The 19,539-nt window shown below is 34.0% G+C and overlaps 2 protein-coding genes and 1 long non-coding RNA gene across 8 annotated transcripts in view; all 3 read right to left on the bottom strand.

Moving 5' to 3' along the window:
• Nucleotides 1-1,005: 1,005 nt before the first annotated feature.
• LOC105108659 (pentatricopeptide repeat-containing protein At2g35130-like) overlaps nt 1,006-19,539 on the bottom strand; it is a 33,838-nt gene continuing 15,304 nt past the window's right edge. Inside the window, exons 1-7 of one of the 3 annotated variants that reach the window (XM_011003060.1) lie at nt 4,456-4,541; nt 4,146-4,378; nt 3,578-3,827; nt 2,813-2,958; nt 2,344-2,549; nt 2,086-2,210; nt 1,006-1,677 (exon numbers count right to left, since the gene is read on the bottom strand). In XM_011003060.1, coding sequence (XP_011001362.1) covers nt 1,094-1,677; nt 2,086-2,210; nt 2,344-2,549; nt 2,813-2,958; nt 3,578-3,827; nt 4,146-4,378; nt 4,456-4,513 — 1,602 coding nt within the window. In that variant the 5' untranslated portion in view covers nt 4,514-4,541 and the 3' untranslated portion in view covers nt 1,006-1,093. Of the gene's footprint in view, nt 1,678-2,085; nt 2,211-2,343; nt 2,550-2,812; nt 2,959-3,577; nt 3,828-4,145; nt 4,379-4,455; nt 4,542-19,539 lie in introns of those variants that run through there. The other 2 variants (XM_011003059.1, XM_011003058.1) reach the window with 2 other exon arrangements.
• LOC105108660 (uncharacterized) lies at nt 4,632-5,654 on the bottom strand. The gene is made up of 2 exons (XR_839096.1): nt 5,493-5,654; nt 4,632-4,709 (listed from the first exon to the last, which is right to left on the bottom strand). It is a non-coding gene; the product is annotated as an uncharacterized LOC105108660 (long non-coding RNA).
• LOC105108661 (proteasome subunit alpha type-2-A-like) lies at nt 6,445-13,459 on the bottom strand. Of its 4 annotated transcripts, none has more exons than XM_011003064.1 (9): nt 13,166-13,439; nt 9,614-9,678; nt 9,386-9,461; nt 8,916-8,983; nt 8,630-8,699; nt 8,246-8,331; nt 7,784-7,846; nt 7,119-7,184; nt 6,445-6,749 (listed from the first exon to the last, which is right to left on the bottom strand). In XM_011003064.1, exons 2-9 carry the CDS (start codon nt 9,622-9,624, stop codon nt 6,701-6,703), a joined length of 489 nt encoding a protein of 162 aa, XP_011001366.1. In that variant the 5' UTR covers nt 9,625-9,678; nt 13,166-13,439; the 3' UTR covers nt 6,445-6,700. The 4 variants fall into 4 exon arrangements, with proteins under 4 accessions (XP_011001366.1, XP_011001365.1, XP_011001363.1 ...); XM_011003063.1 differs by lacking the exon at nt 13,166-13,439 and adding an exon at nt 9,804-10,122; XM_011003061.1 differs by lacking the exons at nt 6,445-6,749; nt 7,119-7,184; nt 7,784-7,846; ... (3 more) ...; nt 9,386-9,461; nt 9,614-9,678 and adding exons at nt 10,772-12,827; nt 12,974-13,038 and having other exon boundaries at nt 13,166-13,459.

The following is a 19,539-nucleotide window of genomic DNA, read 5'->3' as shown; positions in this document are numbered from 1 at the left end:
AACTAATTTGAGATTTATTATAGTTTCTTTACAAAATAGTCTACCAATTATGAATTGCAAATAACAATATTTTTATCAATGTTTCGTAGATATCTTTTCTTGTTGAGTTAAGATTTTTTTTTTATATAACATGATAATAATAAAAAAATAACTATATAATTTTATATTAAATAGGTAAGAGATAATTCAATTAGATTCAATTATAAGTCAATATTTAATTTAATATTTTTTTAAAAAAATAATAATATATTATTTTATATTCATTCAAGCTAGTATGTCTAACTACTCACCCAAATATTATATCAAATCATGATTGGATCAAGTTTAATAACTTTACGTAAAAGTGGGTTTGTTGGAGTATAACTTGTGGTACTTAAAAAGAGCTTAAATATTTTTTTTATAAATAATTAAATATCCTTTTTTTTAATGAAATAAAATTTTTTTAAAGATATATTAAATCTGATTAGATAAGTCAACTCGGTATTTGTTGATATAGAAAATCACTCATATAAAATTTTATATTAAATTAGATAAAAGATGATTCAGATCCAATCTACTTGGATAGAAGTTAATATCTAGTTTATTTAAAAAAAATAAAATAATATCATTTTGTATTAACTCAATTCAATTAAGTTAATCTATTTATATAATAACCTGAATTTATCCAAATAATAACAACCTAAGAATTATATCAAATCATGATTGGATAAAGTTTAATAACTTTATGTAAAAATGGATTTATTGGGGCTTAAATATTTTTTTCTTATAAATAACTGATCATTTTGGCACATGCATTCACTTCATTTGCATAATATATTATTTGGTAATAAAAAAAAAAGAGAACATAATGCAAATATTTCATAAAATTTGAAAAAAGAAATCATTAAAGTGAAACTATTTATTTTTTGAATACTCTTCTTATGTGTGGACATTGAGAAAACAATTATTTTCAATAACAACTTATTATAGTCAAATTCCATCCAAATATTTAACATGGAAAGGTGCTTTTTTATTTTTGTAAAAAAAATCATTTCCTATAATAGTATTCCATCCTTTTCTTTTGAGTTTTATGGACCTGATCAAGGAACATTAATCATGCAGGAAGAGCAGCCTCCATGCCCTTATGCATTGTTCTGATTACAGTGGTAACCTGTTCAATTTGATCTTCGCTTGAGCATGCTGATAGAAGTACTTTGGCAGTTCCTCCATCAGGGTGACATCCAGCATCAATCATTTCTTCAAAGATTTCCAAGCATCTTGCGTATAGTTTCTTTCTAGAGTAGGCTCCCAATCTTGAAGTCCAAGTCACAACATCAGGTTTCAGATTTTTGGTTGGAAGTGATTGGAAAATACCTTCCATTCTCTCGAAAAATCCTGCTCGTCCATATATGTTGATTAAGATGTTGTATGTACTGATATCAGCTCCATAAGGTCCCTTTTCCATTGCAGTAAGAACTTCCTCCATCTTTTCAAATTGGCCAAGCCGGCCATACAAGTGCATCATGCTGTTGAGGACAAACGTGTCTGGTTCAAGCCCAGATTCGCTCATCTGGTTAACAATTTCCTCGCATTTATCCACATTTCTTGCTCTTGAGTAGGCACAGAGAAGTAGCATGTGTGATTTCATTGTAGGGGTTATTCCTAGTCGCTTCATCTCATTGAATACCGCTTGAGCATCTAAAAAGCAAATAGGAGTAGCCAAATCATTAAGCCAAAATTACGAGGAGCATATACGAAAAACAAGAGGAACTTCTTCCAAGTACGAAAGGTGTTAAGAGGAACTTCTTCCAAGTAGGAAAGGTGTTGCAAATGGATGAAATGCTGATAGCCTGATAATATCTCATACAACTTTATCTTGTTTCCTAGGAAATCTTAGAAAGATTATGGCAGATCTCCAGAATAGAATTGAACGCTGTTCCGAAATATAATCCAAATGTTGCAATATAGATCCCTTCAAGTTCGTAGTTGATCCGAACGTTTTTAAACCATTACATGCTCCAACTGTTCCCAAATTCTCAAAGCTCAATCTTTCTCCAATTCTCACTTTTTGAAGTACATTGATATTATTTGGTTCAAGCATCTTACCCTCATGAAGACCAGCTCTCCCATACGCATCTACCATGATGTTATATGAAGCTCTATCCGGCTCACAGCCCATGTGCCGCATGAGTGAAAATATTTCTGCAGCCCCGTAAGGAAAACCTGCACGACTGTCAGGACAAGATAGTTAAATATCATCAGTTCTATTGGGAATCTCTTGGAAGCAAGAAGCTGCACCTCCAGTATTCTTTTTTATTTTCTTTGAAAGATTATTGAAACACCATATCATTCTATGATACTAACCTGTAAGCTTCCATGAGCGCATTGTAGGTATACACATCAGGCTCAAGCTTATCTTCTTGCATCTGCTCAAATATTTCTTCTGCCTTCTCACAGAGTCCCTCTCTAGCAAACGCGTTCACCAGAGCTGTGTATGTGCAGATATCTGGTCTGCATTTTTGACTTCTCATTTCGTTAAACAACTTCAAGGCCATGTAAGATTGACTTGCCTGTGTACAGGAAAAAGATTAGCAAAATGAGTTTTTAAGGATCCTAAACACCACTGCTGTCCAGGGTTATCAGAATTAATAACCATATCTTTGAATTTAGTCTGATAATTGTTTGGAATTGAATGCATATATTTCAAGTTGTTTGTTGCATCACTGTAGACTCGTAGACGTACGAGTTAAGCATAATTTTCTACTGGGACCAGTGGTATTTCAAGAAGATCAGATTTGCAGAATAATTCAGAACCAAATACCACTGAGCTTACCTTCCCATGAAGGTTGATCAACAGTGTATAGGTGTCAGTAGAGGGCTGGCAGCCATCATTTTTCAATCGATGAAAGATCTCAATTGCTCTTTGAGGGTTTCCAGCCTTCATTAACCCATCAATATAAGCATTGTATACAATTGCACCTGGCCAAAATTAGAGTATACGCTCACTTTTCACTCATTGAATGTGCATGCAAGTGTATCAACAGAACAGCTAGAAAAATGAAAATCTGAGACGTGTAAATAAGAGAACGAAACACAAAAGCAGAACTAATGCCCTGTATTTGACCACCGCAAAAAGAAGAGAAATAACCCACGCATTCTCATAAAGGAAAGCTACAGAAGCAAGTTTGTCAACCAGGAGAGTCTAGCCTAATCCAGTTCCGGTCTAGCTAAATTAGCAAGGGGTCCCTCTTGGTTTAATCAACCATTCTCTAAGCATGGTGATGTAGATAAGGAATAGTTATCACTACTATTATAGTAGCAACAAGAAATATGCAGACCATGAACCAATCTTCTCTTTTCCTACGTTTAGTATACTTCACCCCCGAAAAGAAAAAATAAACACAGTTCTGTGCAATTATTGAGCGAGGTTTCAAAATTTAAAACGAATTTAACCCCACAAAAAATCAATTTTTGAGGAAAAGAATCTTAAAAGTTGAGGAAATTTTTGATTTATAAGAAATGGTTGATGTAGTCCAATAACTTCTTGAAAATACAATTCCCCTGAAAGCTAAGAAGAAATGAATTGGTAAACACATACTTGGAGGAAGGCTATACTTTCGCATATCAACAAAGGCAGCTTCAGCTTTTTCTAACAATCCACATGCACAGTAAGCCTTTATAAGAAGGGCATAAGTGTCTTCAGTAGGGATACACCTGGCATGAAGAAGATCAAGATATGTTTCTTCTGCCTTCTTGCACAAAGATTTTTGCCCATAAGCATCTATTAGTAAATTGTAGCACATGACATCTGTCTGGAAGGAGCTCTTGTACAATATCCATTGACATATCTGGAAATTTTAGAGTTGCACCCAACAAGATTATTAAGAATTAAAAACACTCGATATTAAAAATGTCGATATAATAAATAGACAGTGAAGAGATTTGTTTCATTTAGTTGTAGGAAAATGCTGGTATATGAGAATTCCAAGCACCAACTGCGGCACCAACCACTTAAAGGAGATTTGAACAATCGAGGATTCAGTCTTAAATTTTGAAGAGAAAAATGCTGTGCAAACATCCTGCCAAAAAAATATGTGCGTGCTGGGTGGTTTAATCCATCGGCTATCACCCACCAAGATGAAAGAAAAAAGGCACGATTTACTCACCAATGCAATCAGATCCCATTGTTTATTCAAACGAAGTTGGACGGCTACATTAATAAGATCATCCCAAGTCTCGTGAGTGACAGGAAGAGTATCAAGAGCAGCCCAAACATTATTCGGATCCACTTCTTTCCGCACAAAGTTCAGAATCTGATGAGCAACAGGACTTAGCACCGGGAAAATCCCATCAACAAATCCTGATCCATATTTCCATCCTTGTCCCCTCAAAGAGCCACCTAGGTAAAATAGATGACTTAATAATTAAAGCCATATTTTCTTGAGAAGTTACATGTATGAGCACAAAGTGAATTACTCCGTATTACATCGTTTCCTGGACATCTTTTTGTGATCAAAGATTCGCCATTTGCCATGTTTGTCGATATAGACCCTGTCGCTTTTCCACTTTTTAACATCTCCACTAATTTGCCATGTTTGTCGATATAGACCCTGTCGCTTTTCCACATTTTAACATCTCCAATACTGGAATTCTTTTCTCTGCGTCTGAAATGACCATTCCGGATTCTTGATTCTATAAAAATATGATTCAGTGTGCATCTAACAAGCAACCTGCAAACACTAATCAAGTAAACACACAATTGCCAGCAACAAACATACACACCTCTTAATTTAAAGCCATTACACAGAGGAAGCAACCAAATAAAATCCATATAAAGGATGCTTTAGACTTCAAAATAATTGGACAAAGAGAGACACTAAAACTACTTTTAATCACAATAGCAAACACATGAAATGCAAACCAGAAAACCTAGTTAAAAAAGAAGAAGAAAAGTTGTCAACTTTCCCTTTCTAAACCAAATATCTTCTCCCTTTCTTCCGCAATAATTCTTAACTGCTGTGAGTATAGGTTGTATTTTCATTACAGAATCAAATATTAGTCTAATCTATCTGATTAAACTACAAAAACCAAAATTTGCAAGATAAACAAGGCCACAACTGTTGAAGACTGGTTAGAGTTCAACAACGATAAGCATAGCACCCTGACAGCTAAAACTGGTCCATCATCTTATAACTTCTTAAGTCACGGTAAGACTTTTCAGATAATGATGATTGCTCGTTCAATATATATGAGAGCCAACAAAATGCTAAAATGTTATAACTAATAAGAACACAAAACAATTTAGACATACTCTCTCAAGTGAACGTTGATACATAGCAATTCCATTGAAACCCATTTCCCAGAACAAGAAATTCCATGAAAAAGCAATATTATCCAGCTAGAGGAGAAACACCAGAATTGAAGTTAATAAATACAGAAAATAACAAGGCAGCATGAACAGCATTAGCAGTGGCATTGCATAAGGAAAGAGAGGAAGGAAGGATACGACTTACATGAAAGCATAAAAGAGGAGTTTGGAGTTGGGAATCTGTAAACATCCAGAGAGCAAGAAGATATGTGAAGAGTGTTTCTTGGATAATGGACTACATGGGTGAAGACCAGCACTGCCAGACAAAAGCAGCTTCTGTTTTTTTCTGTTTACTATGGGACAAAAGCCTCAAAATATCTCTAACGAACTTAAGGAGTCAAACAATAGCATTATTGTAGCCTCGCGGTGTCTGAGGTTGCTTGGGATTCTATATCGAGACAGTAGCTTATAGCTAGAATAATCAATTCTAAAAAAGTTCATTTTTAATAATAATAAAAAAAAGAAGAAGATCAAATGTTAATTTGTTTAAACACAATGGACAAATTATTGTCATTATTATTAGTATAATTTAACAGCAAAAACTCCAGCATGAGACCTGTTGCAAAGACGAAGCTATGAAGTGCCAATTGAGCTGCTATTTACTAGCAGAAGTTTCCATGCTAAAAAAGCGAAAACTGCTGTTAAAAGGGTTATTGAGGTCGCGATGATTTTTTTTATTTTTTTAATATTAATTTTTTTATATACTTTTAGACTTAATATTAATTTTTTAAAATAATAATAAAAATATCGTTTTAATATAATTCCAAGCAAAAACATATTTCAAGGGCGAACACTTCCATTCTCTTAATATATACGGGGTTACGTCATGCATTTCCATTTTTACAACAGTAGTTTTGGCTGCAATTAAGAAGGGGCTAAATAAGCTATAACTTTTGTGTGACTTGGATCAAATTGAAGAACTTGAAGATATAGAGTCTAAACTGAAAAATTGAGGCAAGTACAAGGACCCAAAAATAAAGGAAGCATTTTAATTCGATATCCATATTCCATGGTCCCTCTCCTTCCCTCTTCGGGGCTCCATTGGAATTAAATGAGAACGGCCATATTACAGGTCAAGCATTGAGAGGAGATAAATATAATTGAAGAGACCAATTTTCTGCACTCTGTCAAACGTATCATATAGGAAATCATATTGATGCAAAACTTTAGAAGCCATCTAAGATTGGAGAGAAGTCTTATAACATTTCCACATCACAGTTCTACAAACATGGAATTAATGGAAACTTCGGCTAAAAGCAACTGATTCAAGCAAATTCCAGAGGAAAGTAACACAAGTATCTCTATTGGTGTCAATACTGGGAAGAACTCCACTTTAGCCAAAAAATACAATGTCTATTCCACTTCAGCCAAATAATCATCAATTTCGGCTGGAGTTAGTACCCTGCAGTAAAGAAAGCACAAGGGATAAGATTGCCATGGTCATGTCACATATAACTTCTTCCAAGGAAGCTTAAACATCCAAAGAAAGAGTGGATTGGCCATTTTGAATGAGTCTCGTATGTAAATTGTCAGACTGAAATTAGAGCAAGAGTGCGAGAAAATCAGAACTTCAAAAATGAAACCACAAGTGGAAGGCCATATATGAAATTGGTGAGATCCAAAAGATTTTTGATATCAGATTTTATCTAGTTATGAACCGTGTTAACAAAAATGTGCATCCTGCAAGTTACTTCTGAAACTCATCCTAAGCTTCAAATTACGTGACACTATTACCAAGTTTAATAAGGAAAAAGGTCAAGAAAGAGCATGCCTGAATTGCTTGTCAGCACCAATTATCCCAATTTCAATGTTTTTCCCAGAAATCTGGCCTTCAAATCTGCAAACACAAACAATCTTGTAAGGGTACAAGGGAAGCACTCAGAACTTGTAAGAAACTTTAAAATGCTCACTTATATCTCTCTGACCACTTTGCAAATACTAAGATTATGCTCACTAATCCACCATCACTCTGATTGTAGAAGCAAGAGTCAACAAATTGACAACTTCTTAAAATCACTAAGAGGAGAGAAGGAATCTTTAATCACCTGCAAGTACATTTGATTGACACTGGGTTGAGAAACTTTCATTCATTTTCACTTAAACAGTATCTCACATAATTATATCTCCTGAACTACTAACTAAAGTGTTGAGAGCCAATTTAAGTTCTCAAGGCTGAAGACCCGAGCTAAACTACTGTTACCCAGAATTCATTTTACCTACGACACTCAGAACGTGTGACAGACAATCACAATACCTAAATGGCTGGATTTATCAGTAAATCAATCAATTATGTAATCAACCAGGTGCAAGTGCATGGCGCAAGTATATTAAATCTACTGAAAATTTTTCTTCCACTTTTTATATACCAAACCTTGTAAAAAACACCACCGCTCAAATTCAAAAATAAAAAGTGGAGGAAATTTTAAAGTGATGTACCCCTCTTTTAGTGTCAAGATAGCGGTGTGCACAGCATCATCAACCTCCATATCATCAGTGTATCTACAGAGCACATGCTAAGTTAGGGAAAACGAAATTTGTTCAAATCAAATGAAGATGGGGACAAAAAACCACAATATTTACCATGTTTCTGTCCATTCAATTCTTTTTTTCTCAATTTCTTTTTTCTTTTTCTTTTTTTTTTTATAAAAAAAAGACAATCCAATTCTTCTTGTATGGGAAAGATGAAGTAAAATAAATTATATAAAGAAAGAGGGGAGTAGCACAAAGTATGCTGGCAGTTGAAAATTGAAAGTAGCTTGAACTTTGAATGAAGAATATGTTTAGCAGTTGATGGCTGGAGGTGGAAACACATTTGTTGCTAGCTAGGAGAACCCATGAAGATGTTTAGAAGTTTTTGCAGAATCAATGCATTTCATGGTACCAAAAACAAATAAATACCTCTTCTCAAGAAATGTTTTTGCATTTGAAACATTCTTCCCCATTGCTGAGGCTTTCCATGAGAAGTAGGAACCTGATGGATCGACCTAGCCAAACAAATACAAAACATAACATCATCAGAAGAACTATGATTTGAGTGCAGGAGTCTAACATATTTTTAAAAAGGCAACACAAGTGAGTCATAATCCATCCAAATCTCAACCAAGAAAACAAAAGGTCAAAAAGTTATCAGCCACTCTGGGCACACAGAAGGGTGCATAATAGTCACAAAGGCCTACAGCTTCTAGAATACTGAGCTACCCCAGTCTACAGAGGATAATCCAGATAAAAACAATAAAAAAACAGTTAATGACTTCAGACAATATTATGAGGAAACACAGATACCTGGTACAGCTGTGGACCTTTTTCATCAAAACCAGCAACTAGCAAAGATACTCCAAAAGGCCTTACACCTCTGCAAGGAAAAACAAAGGATGAGTATTTTCAAACTTCAAGGATAAGAGCATGAAGAGTTGACATGCTGATGCAGGAACATAGGGAGAGAGTTGTTCGGTTATTAGAATAAGAGCTAAGGTTATGAACTTTGGAAATTGAAATTCTGATCTAAATTACAGAGGAAATCAACTAAAACCACTGAAACACTTCGAATGTATAAAAGATTTTCCAGTACCCAGATTGAGTAAACTCTTGCATGACAGCAGCAGTTTCCCTCACAAGTTGTGTGACAGGAATTGGTTCCTACAATCACAAAAATTCACAAGTTAAAACCTTCACGATTAACAACAAAAGATGACAATGAATTGATATGAAATGGTAATTGGACACTCTTGGATTTCATGCTAAATTCAGCTGTTTTTGGGGTCAGAATGGCATTATTGGGAATAAGACAACTAACAATAAGTCTTGTAATATAGACAACCTCAATAACTACTTTCCAGATATATCATCTTAACCGGGTTATCAAGCATTAGATGAATTATATACATGAGTTTGTTTAGAGGCGTCAAAAGGATGCACATATCCCATTCATAAGATAAGCCATGAAAATTTAGCAACCTTATCACTTATCGGTGACATTAAAATAAGAGCTGAAGAACAAACGTGAAGCAAAATAATAAAGAAAATCTTGAAGATGGGTACCTTGTACAGCCTATGATATTGCTCTGCTTGCTTCCTACTTTTCCGAACCAAAACTCGAAAGTCAGGACCCATTCCACTGCAACAAAATACATGTGATTCAGCACTGTCAAGAAAAAAGTACATTCGAAAATGTTTACTTACAGAAGATTCCACTGCAACAAAGTGTTTCTTGAATTTCAACCAAAGAATATAACAAAACCAATAAAAAAATAATAAATGTTTACTTACAGAAGATTCATCGACTAAAATAGATGGCAATTTCTTCTCAGTTGCAATAACAACACCGTTTGCCGCTACAACACCAAAAATAATAAAATAAAAAGCATAGTATCTAAGCACCCATCAACAACACAGTACATTCGAAAATGACAAGAAAATGAGAGAGAGAGAAAAGAGAGATAGCTTAAATTGCAACAACCTTTGATTCCGAGAGAAGTTTGGCCTGATCCAACGGCAGTCAATGCGTGCTCAATCTGTACTAGCTTTCCGGTAGGACTGAAAGTAGTGAGAGAAAAGGAGTACTGGCTATCACCCATGGTTTATTGCTTGACGACGCAGAGATGAAAAACTGAGAATGCGAGCGTGTGGGAGAGAAAGACAGGGACATTTACTTGGGGTTTTAACATTGCTTTTCTTGTTGGAGAAGAAGGTGTTTTCTTACGAGGGCTTTTACAATGGAGTATTTTGAGCTTTTATGACGGCAGGTTGGCCCTCTTTACATTGAGCTGAATGGAGGCTTTGAACCAGTTTCGTTTTTAAGTATTATTAATAAATTTTTATTTATTTATTAACATAAATATTTATTTATTTATTTGATTATATGTACATAAATTTTTTAAATTATAAAAATATATTTAAAGAACTAATTTTTTATAAAAAATAAAAATATTTGACTTTCAATAAATCACTTATATTTTTAGAAAAAATAAAAATATTTAACTAATAAAGTAAATTAGGTTTTTTCACTGAATTTTGTTGAAGATGAAGATATTTTGTGTTAGGTTTAAATAATTTGATTTAGATTTAATTCAAGTAAGTTTGTTTTTCAGTTTTTCAGTGTAGTTATAGTTATTTTTTAAATAATTTTTTTATATTAAAATATATGTTAATAAATTTTTTTATTTTTAAAAATTATTTTTAACATCAAATATTTTAAAATATATAAAATATATTAAATTTTAGCATAAAATTATTATTTTTTGAATATTTTAGAAAAACGGTTTGGTAGCCCCTTATCAGATGAGGCTCCACGTTATAAAGGCATAAGAGAGAGAGAGAGAGTGAGAGAGAGGGAATGTGAGAAATAATTACAGTAAAGAGGATGTGAGAGAGAAAGGGATACGTTTATCACAGCTGCAATTGATAGAATAAATGGCAAGTAGGAAATAAAATCCAATTACAGTAAATAGGTAATATTGAATGAAATACTCCATGTAAGCAAGGCTTATATATTATTTTACACTCAACCTTAGCAAACTCCAATAAAATAATTACTACCCTCAAAGCAGGTTCTAAAGAGTTCTTTTGCCACTTAAGCACTCAACCTTCCTCACCCAATCATCAAAACAAATGTTTGGGATGTGAGAAATCTTTTGCCAATCTTCACCCATCTCCTCCTCGTAACGTTTCCTTAAATTGGGGCAACTCCTTATGTGTAATTCCTGTAGAGGCGCTGCCAAGACATAGTCTGGTAGTTCTCTCAACAACGGGCAATTACGAATTGTCGACTGTCGAAGTTGTGGCATAATGGATATTGAAGTTGTGGTGGCATCTTCTCCTCCCACTGATCTCCTTTCAATTCCATCCCCCTCTTCTACTTCTTTGAGATTCCAAATCTCAAGTTTTTTTAATTTGGGGAAAGCAGTGACCCTTGCAATATCTCCATCATTAATACTGCCATTCTCATCTTTTTCTATACCTAAAAATCCAGCATCCAACCTTCTCACCTTCAACGACCTCAATTCCAGGCTTTCAAGGTTGGGCAATCTCCCCAACGGAGGCAAGACCTCCACGTTTTCACAATAACGGAGTGTAAGCACCTGTAAACTGGTTAATGTCATCATCCAATTTGGCAATTCCAACCCTCTGTACCAACATATGGTTAGATATTCCAAGCCTGACGGAGGCTGTAAAGCTTCAATTACAATGCCGTTCTCCTGGTTGTAGTAGAAATTCAATTCCAAACAAAGCAGGCGCTTCTTATTCTTGAGTTGTGCTTCTGCAGCACCACTCGCATCTTGTAGATTCCATATCTTAAGACTCCCTCCAATGTGATTTAAGTTTTTTAATTCTCTTAGATTAGCTGCTTTACTCTCATTCTCACCACCACCACACACAGTAAACCAATCTAATGTTCGAAGACATGTTATCCTCTCTATTCCCTTTGGTATGAAGGCCACACCTGAACCATAAATCTGGAGATGCCTCAATTTGATAAGTTTTCCAATCGCCTTAGGTAATTGCTTGAGAGACCTACACCGAGTAACGTCTAGGGATTGCAGATTGCATAAATCACACATGGTTTCTGGCAGGGACTCCAACACCATACAAGATGCCAAATTAAGGTGTCTCAAATGTATCAATTTCCCTATCTCGTTTGGTATTTCTTCGGTTGAAGACCTTGACAGATTCAATGACCTGATGGATGTCAACTGCTTGAACAAATCAGGCAGTGCAGCTCCAAGCGAAGGGTCTCTAGTGTCGATCAAGAGGCTGCGAAGACCTTTTGCTTTGTGAATGGACACAGGAAAAGAGCTCTCCTCTGATAACATCATACTTAAATGACGAACCGTTTCAATTGAAGTCTCCACTGTTGCTTCTCCAAGGTTGTTGACATCCACTGTTAGACATTCATTTTTTGTCATATATTGGGCAAAATCATGCACTATATCATGCATCTTGAATTTCTTTCCTTCAAATTTATCCGTCTCAAAATCTCGGAAGAAAGAGCACGCTGCTAAGACTTGAAAGTACTGCTCTCCTACAAGCTCCATATCTCCACCTGAAGTCTCCTTGAGGTAACCTTGAGCTATCCACATCTTCACCAATTCATCTTTGACCATCTCGAAGTCGTTTGGAAACATGGCACAATACAAGAAACATCGTCTTACCACAGAAGGTAAATCATAGTAACTCAAAAGCAAAGGTATAAATATTCCTCTTTCAACCTGATCTCTATCAACCTCATCTGGCCCCCACAGTTCGCTAGATAAAACACGTTCCCACTCTTCTCTTGTTCTTTTAGACTGCATTAACACCGAATTTGAACAAATTTCTAACAGCCGATGTCACTAAACTCAAATTACTCCTAAGAATCCCAATATAAACCCATTAACTATAGACCAACACCTCATTGGCTAGAATCCACGTTGCTTTTCCACAACAATCATCAGCTTCTTCAGTTGGAGTGCTACAAGCCCATGTCTCTATACTTATGTTATTACTAAAAGTTCGCATGGCCAACCCGAAAAATTCACAAAGAAAACACAATCAAAAACGCAAAAAAAAAAAAAAGAACAAAAGGGTTTCTTGAATTTCAACCAAAGATTATAACAAAACCAATAAAAAGATTAATAAATGTTTACTTACAGAAGATTCATCGACTTAAATAGATGGTAATTTCTTCTCAGTTGCAATAAAAACACCGTTTGCCGCTACAACACCAAAAAAAAAAAAAATCAACAACATACTATCTAAGCACCCATCAACAACACAGTACATTCGAAAATGACAAGAAAATGAGAAAAAAAGAAGAAGAGAGAGAGCTTAAATTGCAACAACCTTTGATTCCGAGAGAAGTTTGGCCTGATCTAACGGCAGTCAATGCGTGCTCAATCTGTACTAGCTTTCCGGTAGGACTGAAAGTAGTGAGAGAAAAGGAGTACTGGCTATCACCCATGGTTTATTGCTTGAAGACGCAGAGAGGAAAAGCTGAGAATGCGAGCGTGTGGGAGAGAAAGACAGGGATATTTACTTGGGGTTTGAACTTTGCTTTTCTTGTTGGAGAAGAGGGTGTTTTCTTGCGAGGGCTCTTACAATGGTGTATTTGGGGCTTTTATGACGGCAGGTTGGTGCTCTTTACATTGAGCTCAATGAAGGCTTTAATTTTTTAAACTTAACTTCATCCGGGTCAGTTCACGGGAGGAGAAGTTTTTTTTTTAAGAAAATAAAATAACATTATTTTTAGTAATTTTTTTAAATGGTATTTTACCTGAGCCCGCAGGCTATATATAAAGTTTTTTTAAAAAAATAATATTTTTTTAATATTTACTTGTTATTTTTATTCTAAAAAGTATGAGATTTTCACTTTATATTTGTTATTGTATAAAATTTTATTTTTTAATTTGGTCTTTAATCTTTGATTTGCACAGTCAAGTTCTATTTAAAAAACAATTAATTTTAATTTTTTATAAAAAGATTGGATTGGAAGAGAGGGAACTAAAATGAAAAACATAAGAGACATGGGTAACACATCATAAATTTTAAAAATATTTATTTTAATTTTCTAACTTAAACAATCATGTAAATTATATAATGTTGGTTCCTTAAAATTGTTCCAATTCCATTTTGGTGCAAAGATTTATTTTTATTATTTTTTAATTCCTGATTAAGAGAGTAGAGAGAGGGATCACTAGATTTCAATAATTAAAAAAAAAAAATTTCATTGACACCAACTTAAACCACTGAAATAAAAGATATTTATGTCAGATTATTAAGGGAGTTCTTATTAGGTGTTTTTGTAATTTAAAAATTCATAAAAAATAGATATTAACTCAGGTTAATTTTTTTATTTCAGATTATGTTCCGTTTTTAAGGTAGTTTTTTGGATCTAGTATGGTTTCTTGATCCAAGTATTTAGGATCTTACATAGTTGCTATAAAAATATAACTTACATAGTTGATTTTTTTATTTCAGATTATGTTCCGTTTTTAAGCCGTGCAGGACTTAGGATTATTTGGGTCGTGTACTTGATAGAATTCAACGTTATTTTTGAGTTCTGCAACTAATAATTTATATTTAATATCTAAATAAAACTAAATGTAAAATTAAGTATAATTTGATAAAATTATTATTAAAATATATTTGGTAAAATTAGTAGATGATATAACATTTTCTTTCAAATTCATCAATTATTTTATTAATAATATTAATTACAATAAAATATACTCTTACAAATTTTAATAAAAATAATAATATTTTATAATACAACTGATAACATTTTTAGTATTAATATAAACAAAATATTATTTGTAACACCAATAATAATAATATTTTTTAGATTAATACTATTAATTAGACTAAAAATAATATTAAAAAATAATAATAATATTTTTAATACTAATACAATTAATTATACTAAAAAAATATATTAAGAAAAAAATATAATAATACTTTTAATATTAATTATACTAAAAAAAATATTAACAAAATAAATAATAATATTTTTAATACTAATACTTATAATTATACTAAAAATATAAGTAGTACAAGCTCCAAGTGGCGCTTGGACTACACTAAAGAGAAAGCATATTATTTTAAAATATTATTTATCCACTAATTGCAATTGAATTTAAAATAAATACACTTTTAAAATTAATATAAAGTTATCAAGAGTCAATTTAATAGCTGCTTGCATAAAATCTCATTGAATTTAGCCAATGTTTTTTAGAATAAAGTGAAATAAAAAGTTATTTCAAAACATAACCAGTGTTTGCTTACAACATTTTTCTTTTCACCATCTCGACCAATCACGCTTGATTCATCAACAAAGGAGGTAGTTGTTAGTCGCTGGAGTTCATCAGTGGCTCTGTACAGATCAAAGCCATACTTAGCTCTCTCTTTGGCAATGTCATCCACTTTTTCACTAACTTCTTTGATCTTAAGGGCAATGTCGCGACGTCGAACCACTTGATTGAGACAAGAGCAAGGAGATTTCAGGAAGGAACATCGCATCTTCTGTAGGCTGCGAGTATTTTCTTCAGCTTCCTCCATTTTCCATCTAAGAATTGCAGTGCTCCATTCATCTAGGACGTCATCCATGTCATAACATACATCTTTGAGCTTGTCTACCCAATCCCTTACAGCCTTATCCTTCATTTGTTTTCTATCTGCATCTTCAAGGACAGATTGGATAGAAAGGAGATTGCTTTTCAGCTTGTCGACTTGTTTCTTCACATCCCCTACTAGGCTCACCTCTTCTAGTACCTATAAGTGTGGAAAAGATAAGGAAGTTCAAGCAGAGGAAACATTTCCATGATTTCACGACAAGTTTTTAATTTTAATTTTTGGTAATTAATAGATTAGATAATTTTTATTAATCTTTTTTTCGCAGTAGGTGACACGTACTGTGAAATGGATTGGCTATATTAATAATTTATATATAAAATATTTATTAGTAACCAATACATTAAAAATAATAATATTTCTTTTTATCATCATCATGATGATATCTCTGCCTGCAATCTGCTACTATACAAGAAGGAAGAAAATGAACCTTAAATTGTTCGACGTCAAACCTACATATAACATAAGCTTGGAAAAATAGAGAATGAAAGGATCTGTATTTGTTGGTATTCGTAAAATCTATTTGCAAATAAATATTTCTTGGTATTATAATAAGATTGTGGAACTTATTATTTTAACATCTGATTGATTATTTTACCCTTAGTAGTTCAGTTTAATGAGAGGATCGACAACTCCATTTTCCTTCTAAGAATATTTGTTGTAGATTATTTCCAGAAATATGAAAAATAATAAAACAATAAAAAGAAATTTCTTAAATAAAATCCAAATCTAGATCTGAGGATTTGATATTTTATTTTATTTTTCTAATAAAGGAAGAAAAAGAGACTTCATTTTTATATTTCTTATTCATGTAAGGGTTAACTAGATCATTGCAAATTGTATAAAAGTAATTACCTGTTGAGCAACGACCGCGCTTAACCGCTCCAAAATTGCCGATAAAAGTGCCTCTGCCATTTGCCTGTTTAATTTAATTTAATTTAATTATTTTTAAAAAAGAGACAATGATGATAGGACGAACTGAGAGAGAGAGAAGAGAGTGCGAGTGGAAGGAGGCTGCTAGTTTAGTTAGTTTATGTGCTTAGGGTTTGGTGATGAGGGTTGAGTTTTGTTTCAGTCCCTGTACGGTTTCTAACACTTCAATTCAGTCCCTATATTCTTGTAGCTTTTCAGTCTAGTCCTGGTTCTATGTTTCTACCGAAATTGACATGCCATTTTGAGTTCCGAAGGTGAAGCACTCGTGGTTTTCAATTCTACCGAGTTCTAGGCTAATGATTATTATTTGTGGAAAGTAATTTCTTCGATATATAGCAATTATTTTGGATTGATACTGACCTTAGTTTAAGAATGCTGTAGTTTCTACTGAAATGTTTCTGATAGGGACAAATGATTATAGCATTCTACTGAAATTCCTGCTTCTCGTCTGTTTCTCTATTTCTTCTCTTCATTTTATGTTATTCCACTAATATTCCAAACTGGATCATGGTAATATATATCTGTCCATCCAAACTAATTGCAAAGAAACCTGATTAATACGAAAGCTAGGTTATAAAATATCATCAGAAAAAGTGTTGATTTGAATAATGATCTTAGGAATTTGTTCAATTGAAGGTACACTTTTAAACCTATCATTTAATTAAATCAATTAAATCTATATAATTGTTGAAAAATAAAAATAACTGGAGATTAGGTAGTGGCATGATTGGTGGAACATGAGTGAAGATGAGTTATTTGCATAATTTGTGACATAATTGATGTCATGATTTATGACTTCTATCTTCTTATTTTTGCCTATAAATAGACAATGCCTTTAAACTTATTTTACATACCAAAAATGAAAGAAGATCAGGAGAGTGAAGAGAGAGTAATCTCACAAAGTTATGAGGTATTTGTAAGAGAGCAAGTAAGGTGTTTTCTCTTAGTAATTAATAAATTCTTAGTTATTCTCCTATTATTTGAGAGAGATTGTAATTCTCATATTATTTAGTAAAATTCTTCTATACTTACCCACAGATATAGCTTAATTGGATGAACCACATAAATTCTTATGTGTCTAATTTCTCATCTTATTATATCTCTTACCTTTTATTTTATCGAGTTTACATACTAATATTTTAACAATGATGTAAGAACTTTTTTAATTAGTGTTGTTAACACACAAAAATTACTCATAAAAGTTATTCGTAAGTAAGAAATAAAATCCAATTACAGTAAAGAGGTCACTTAGAGTAAATAGTAAGGCTTACATATAATTAATACACTCAAAGCAAATAATAATAATAATACACTCAAAGCAAATAATAATAATAATAATACACTCAATGCAGGTTCTAACGAAAATAAATGTTTGGGATGTGAGAAATCTTTTGCCAATCTCCATCCATCTCCTCCTTCCCGTAACGTTTCCTTAGATTGGGGCAATTGGTTATGTCCAGTTCCTGTAGAGGCGCTGCCAAAACATAGTCTGGTAATCTCAACAACGGGCACAAATCAATCACCAACACTCGAAGTTGTGGCATAATGGATATTATTGAAGTTGTGTTGGCATCTTCTTCTCCCACTGATCTGCTTTCAATCCCATCCCACTCTTCTAGTTCTATGAGAAGCGCAATCCTAAGTTCTTTCAATTTGGGGAAAGCAGTGACCCTTGCAATTTCTCTTTCATCAATACTGGCATTCTCATCTTTTTCTATCCCTAAAAATCCAGCATCCAGCCTTCTCACCTTCCACAACAACCTCAATTCCAAGCTTTCAAGGTTGGGCAATCTTCCCAACGGAGGCAAGACCTCCACGTTTTTGCAATGAACGAGTGAAAGCCGCCGTAATCTGGTTAATGTCATCATCCAATTTGGCAAATCCAACCCTCCGTGCCCATCTATGGTTAGATCATCCAAGTCTGACGGAGGCCTTAAAGCTTCAATTAAAATGCCGGTCTCCTGGCTGTCGTCGAAACCCAACCGCAAACGAAGCAGGCGCTTCTTATTCTTGAGTTGTGCTTTTGCAGCGTCACTCGCATCTTCTACACCTCCCCGTAGGTTCCGTATCTCAAGACTCCCTCCAATGTGATTTAAGTTTTTTAATTCTCTTAGATTAGCTGCTTGACTTTCATTCTCACCACCACCACACACAGTAAACACATCTAACGTTCGAAGACATGTTATCCTCTCTATTCCCTTTGGTATGAAGGCCACTCCTGAATCATCAATCCGGAGATGCCTCAATTTTACAAGTTTTCCAATCGCCTTGGGCAATTCCTTGAGATGCCGACACAGAGTAACGTCTAGGGATTGCAGATTGCATAAATCACACATGGTTTCTGGCAGGGACTCCAACTGATAACAAGATGCCAAATTGAGGTGTCTCAAATGTATCAATTTCCCTACCTCGTTTGGTATTTCTTTGATTGAAGACCCTGACAAATTCAATGACCTGATGGATGTCAACTGCTTGAACAAATCAGGCAGTGCAGCTCCAAGCGAAGGGTTTCTAGTGTCGATCAAGAGGCTGCGAAGACCTTTTGCTTTGTGAATGGACACGGGAAAAGAGCTCTCCTCTGACAGCATAATGCTTAAATGACGAACCCTTTCAATTGAAGTCTCCACTGTTGCTTCTGCAAGTGTATTGACATCCACTGTTAGACATTCATTTTTTGTCATATATTGGGCAAAATCATGCACTATATCATGCATCTTGAATCTAATATCTTCTTGATCATACGTCTTAAAATCTTGGAAGAAAGAGCGCGCTGCTAAGACTTGAAAGTACTGCTCTCCTACAAGCTCCATATCTCCACCTGAAGTCTCCTTGAGGTAACCTTGAGCCATCCACATCTTCACCAATTCATATTTTCCCATCTCGTAGTCTTTTGGAAACATGGCACAATACAAGAAACATCGTCTTACCACAGAAGGTAAATCATAGTAACTCAAAAGCAAAGGTATAAATATTCGTCTTTCAACCTGATCTCTATCAATCTCATCTGGCCTCCACAGTTCGCTGGATAAAACACGTTCCCACTCTTCTTTTGTTCTTTTAGACTGCATTAGACCTCCTAATACCTTGGCAGCTAGAGGCAAGCCCTTGCACTTGTTTGCATTTTTATCGCCGATATCTGTCAATCTTTCGCGCTCATC

Source organism: Populus euphratica, unplaced genomic scaffold, assembly GCF_000495115.2.
Source record: "Populus euphratica unplaced genomic scaffold, PopEup_1.0 scaffold195.1, whole genome shotgun sequence".
Classification (NCBI taxonomy): domain Eukaryota; kingdom Viridiplantae; phylum Streptophyta; class Magnoliopsida; order Malpighiales; family Salicaceae; genus Populus; species Populus euphratica.
The sequence above is the reverse complement of the archived record's forward strand: the minus strand, read 5'-3'. Positions and strand labels throughout refer to the sequence as shown.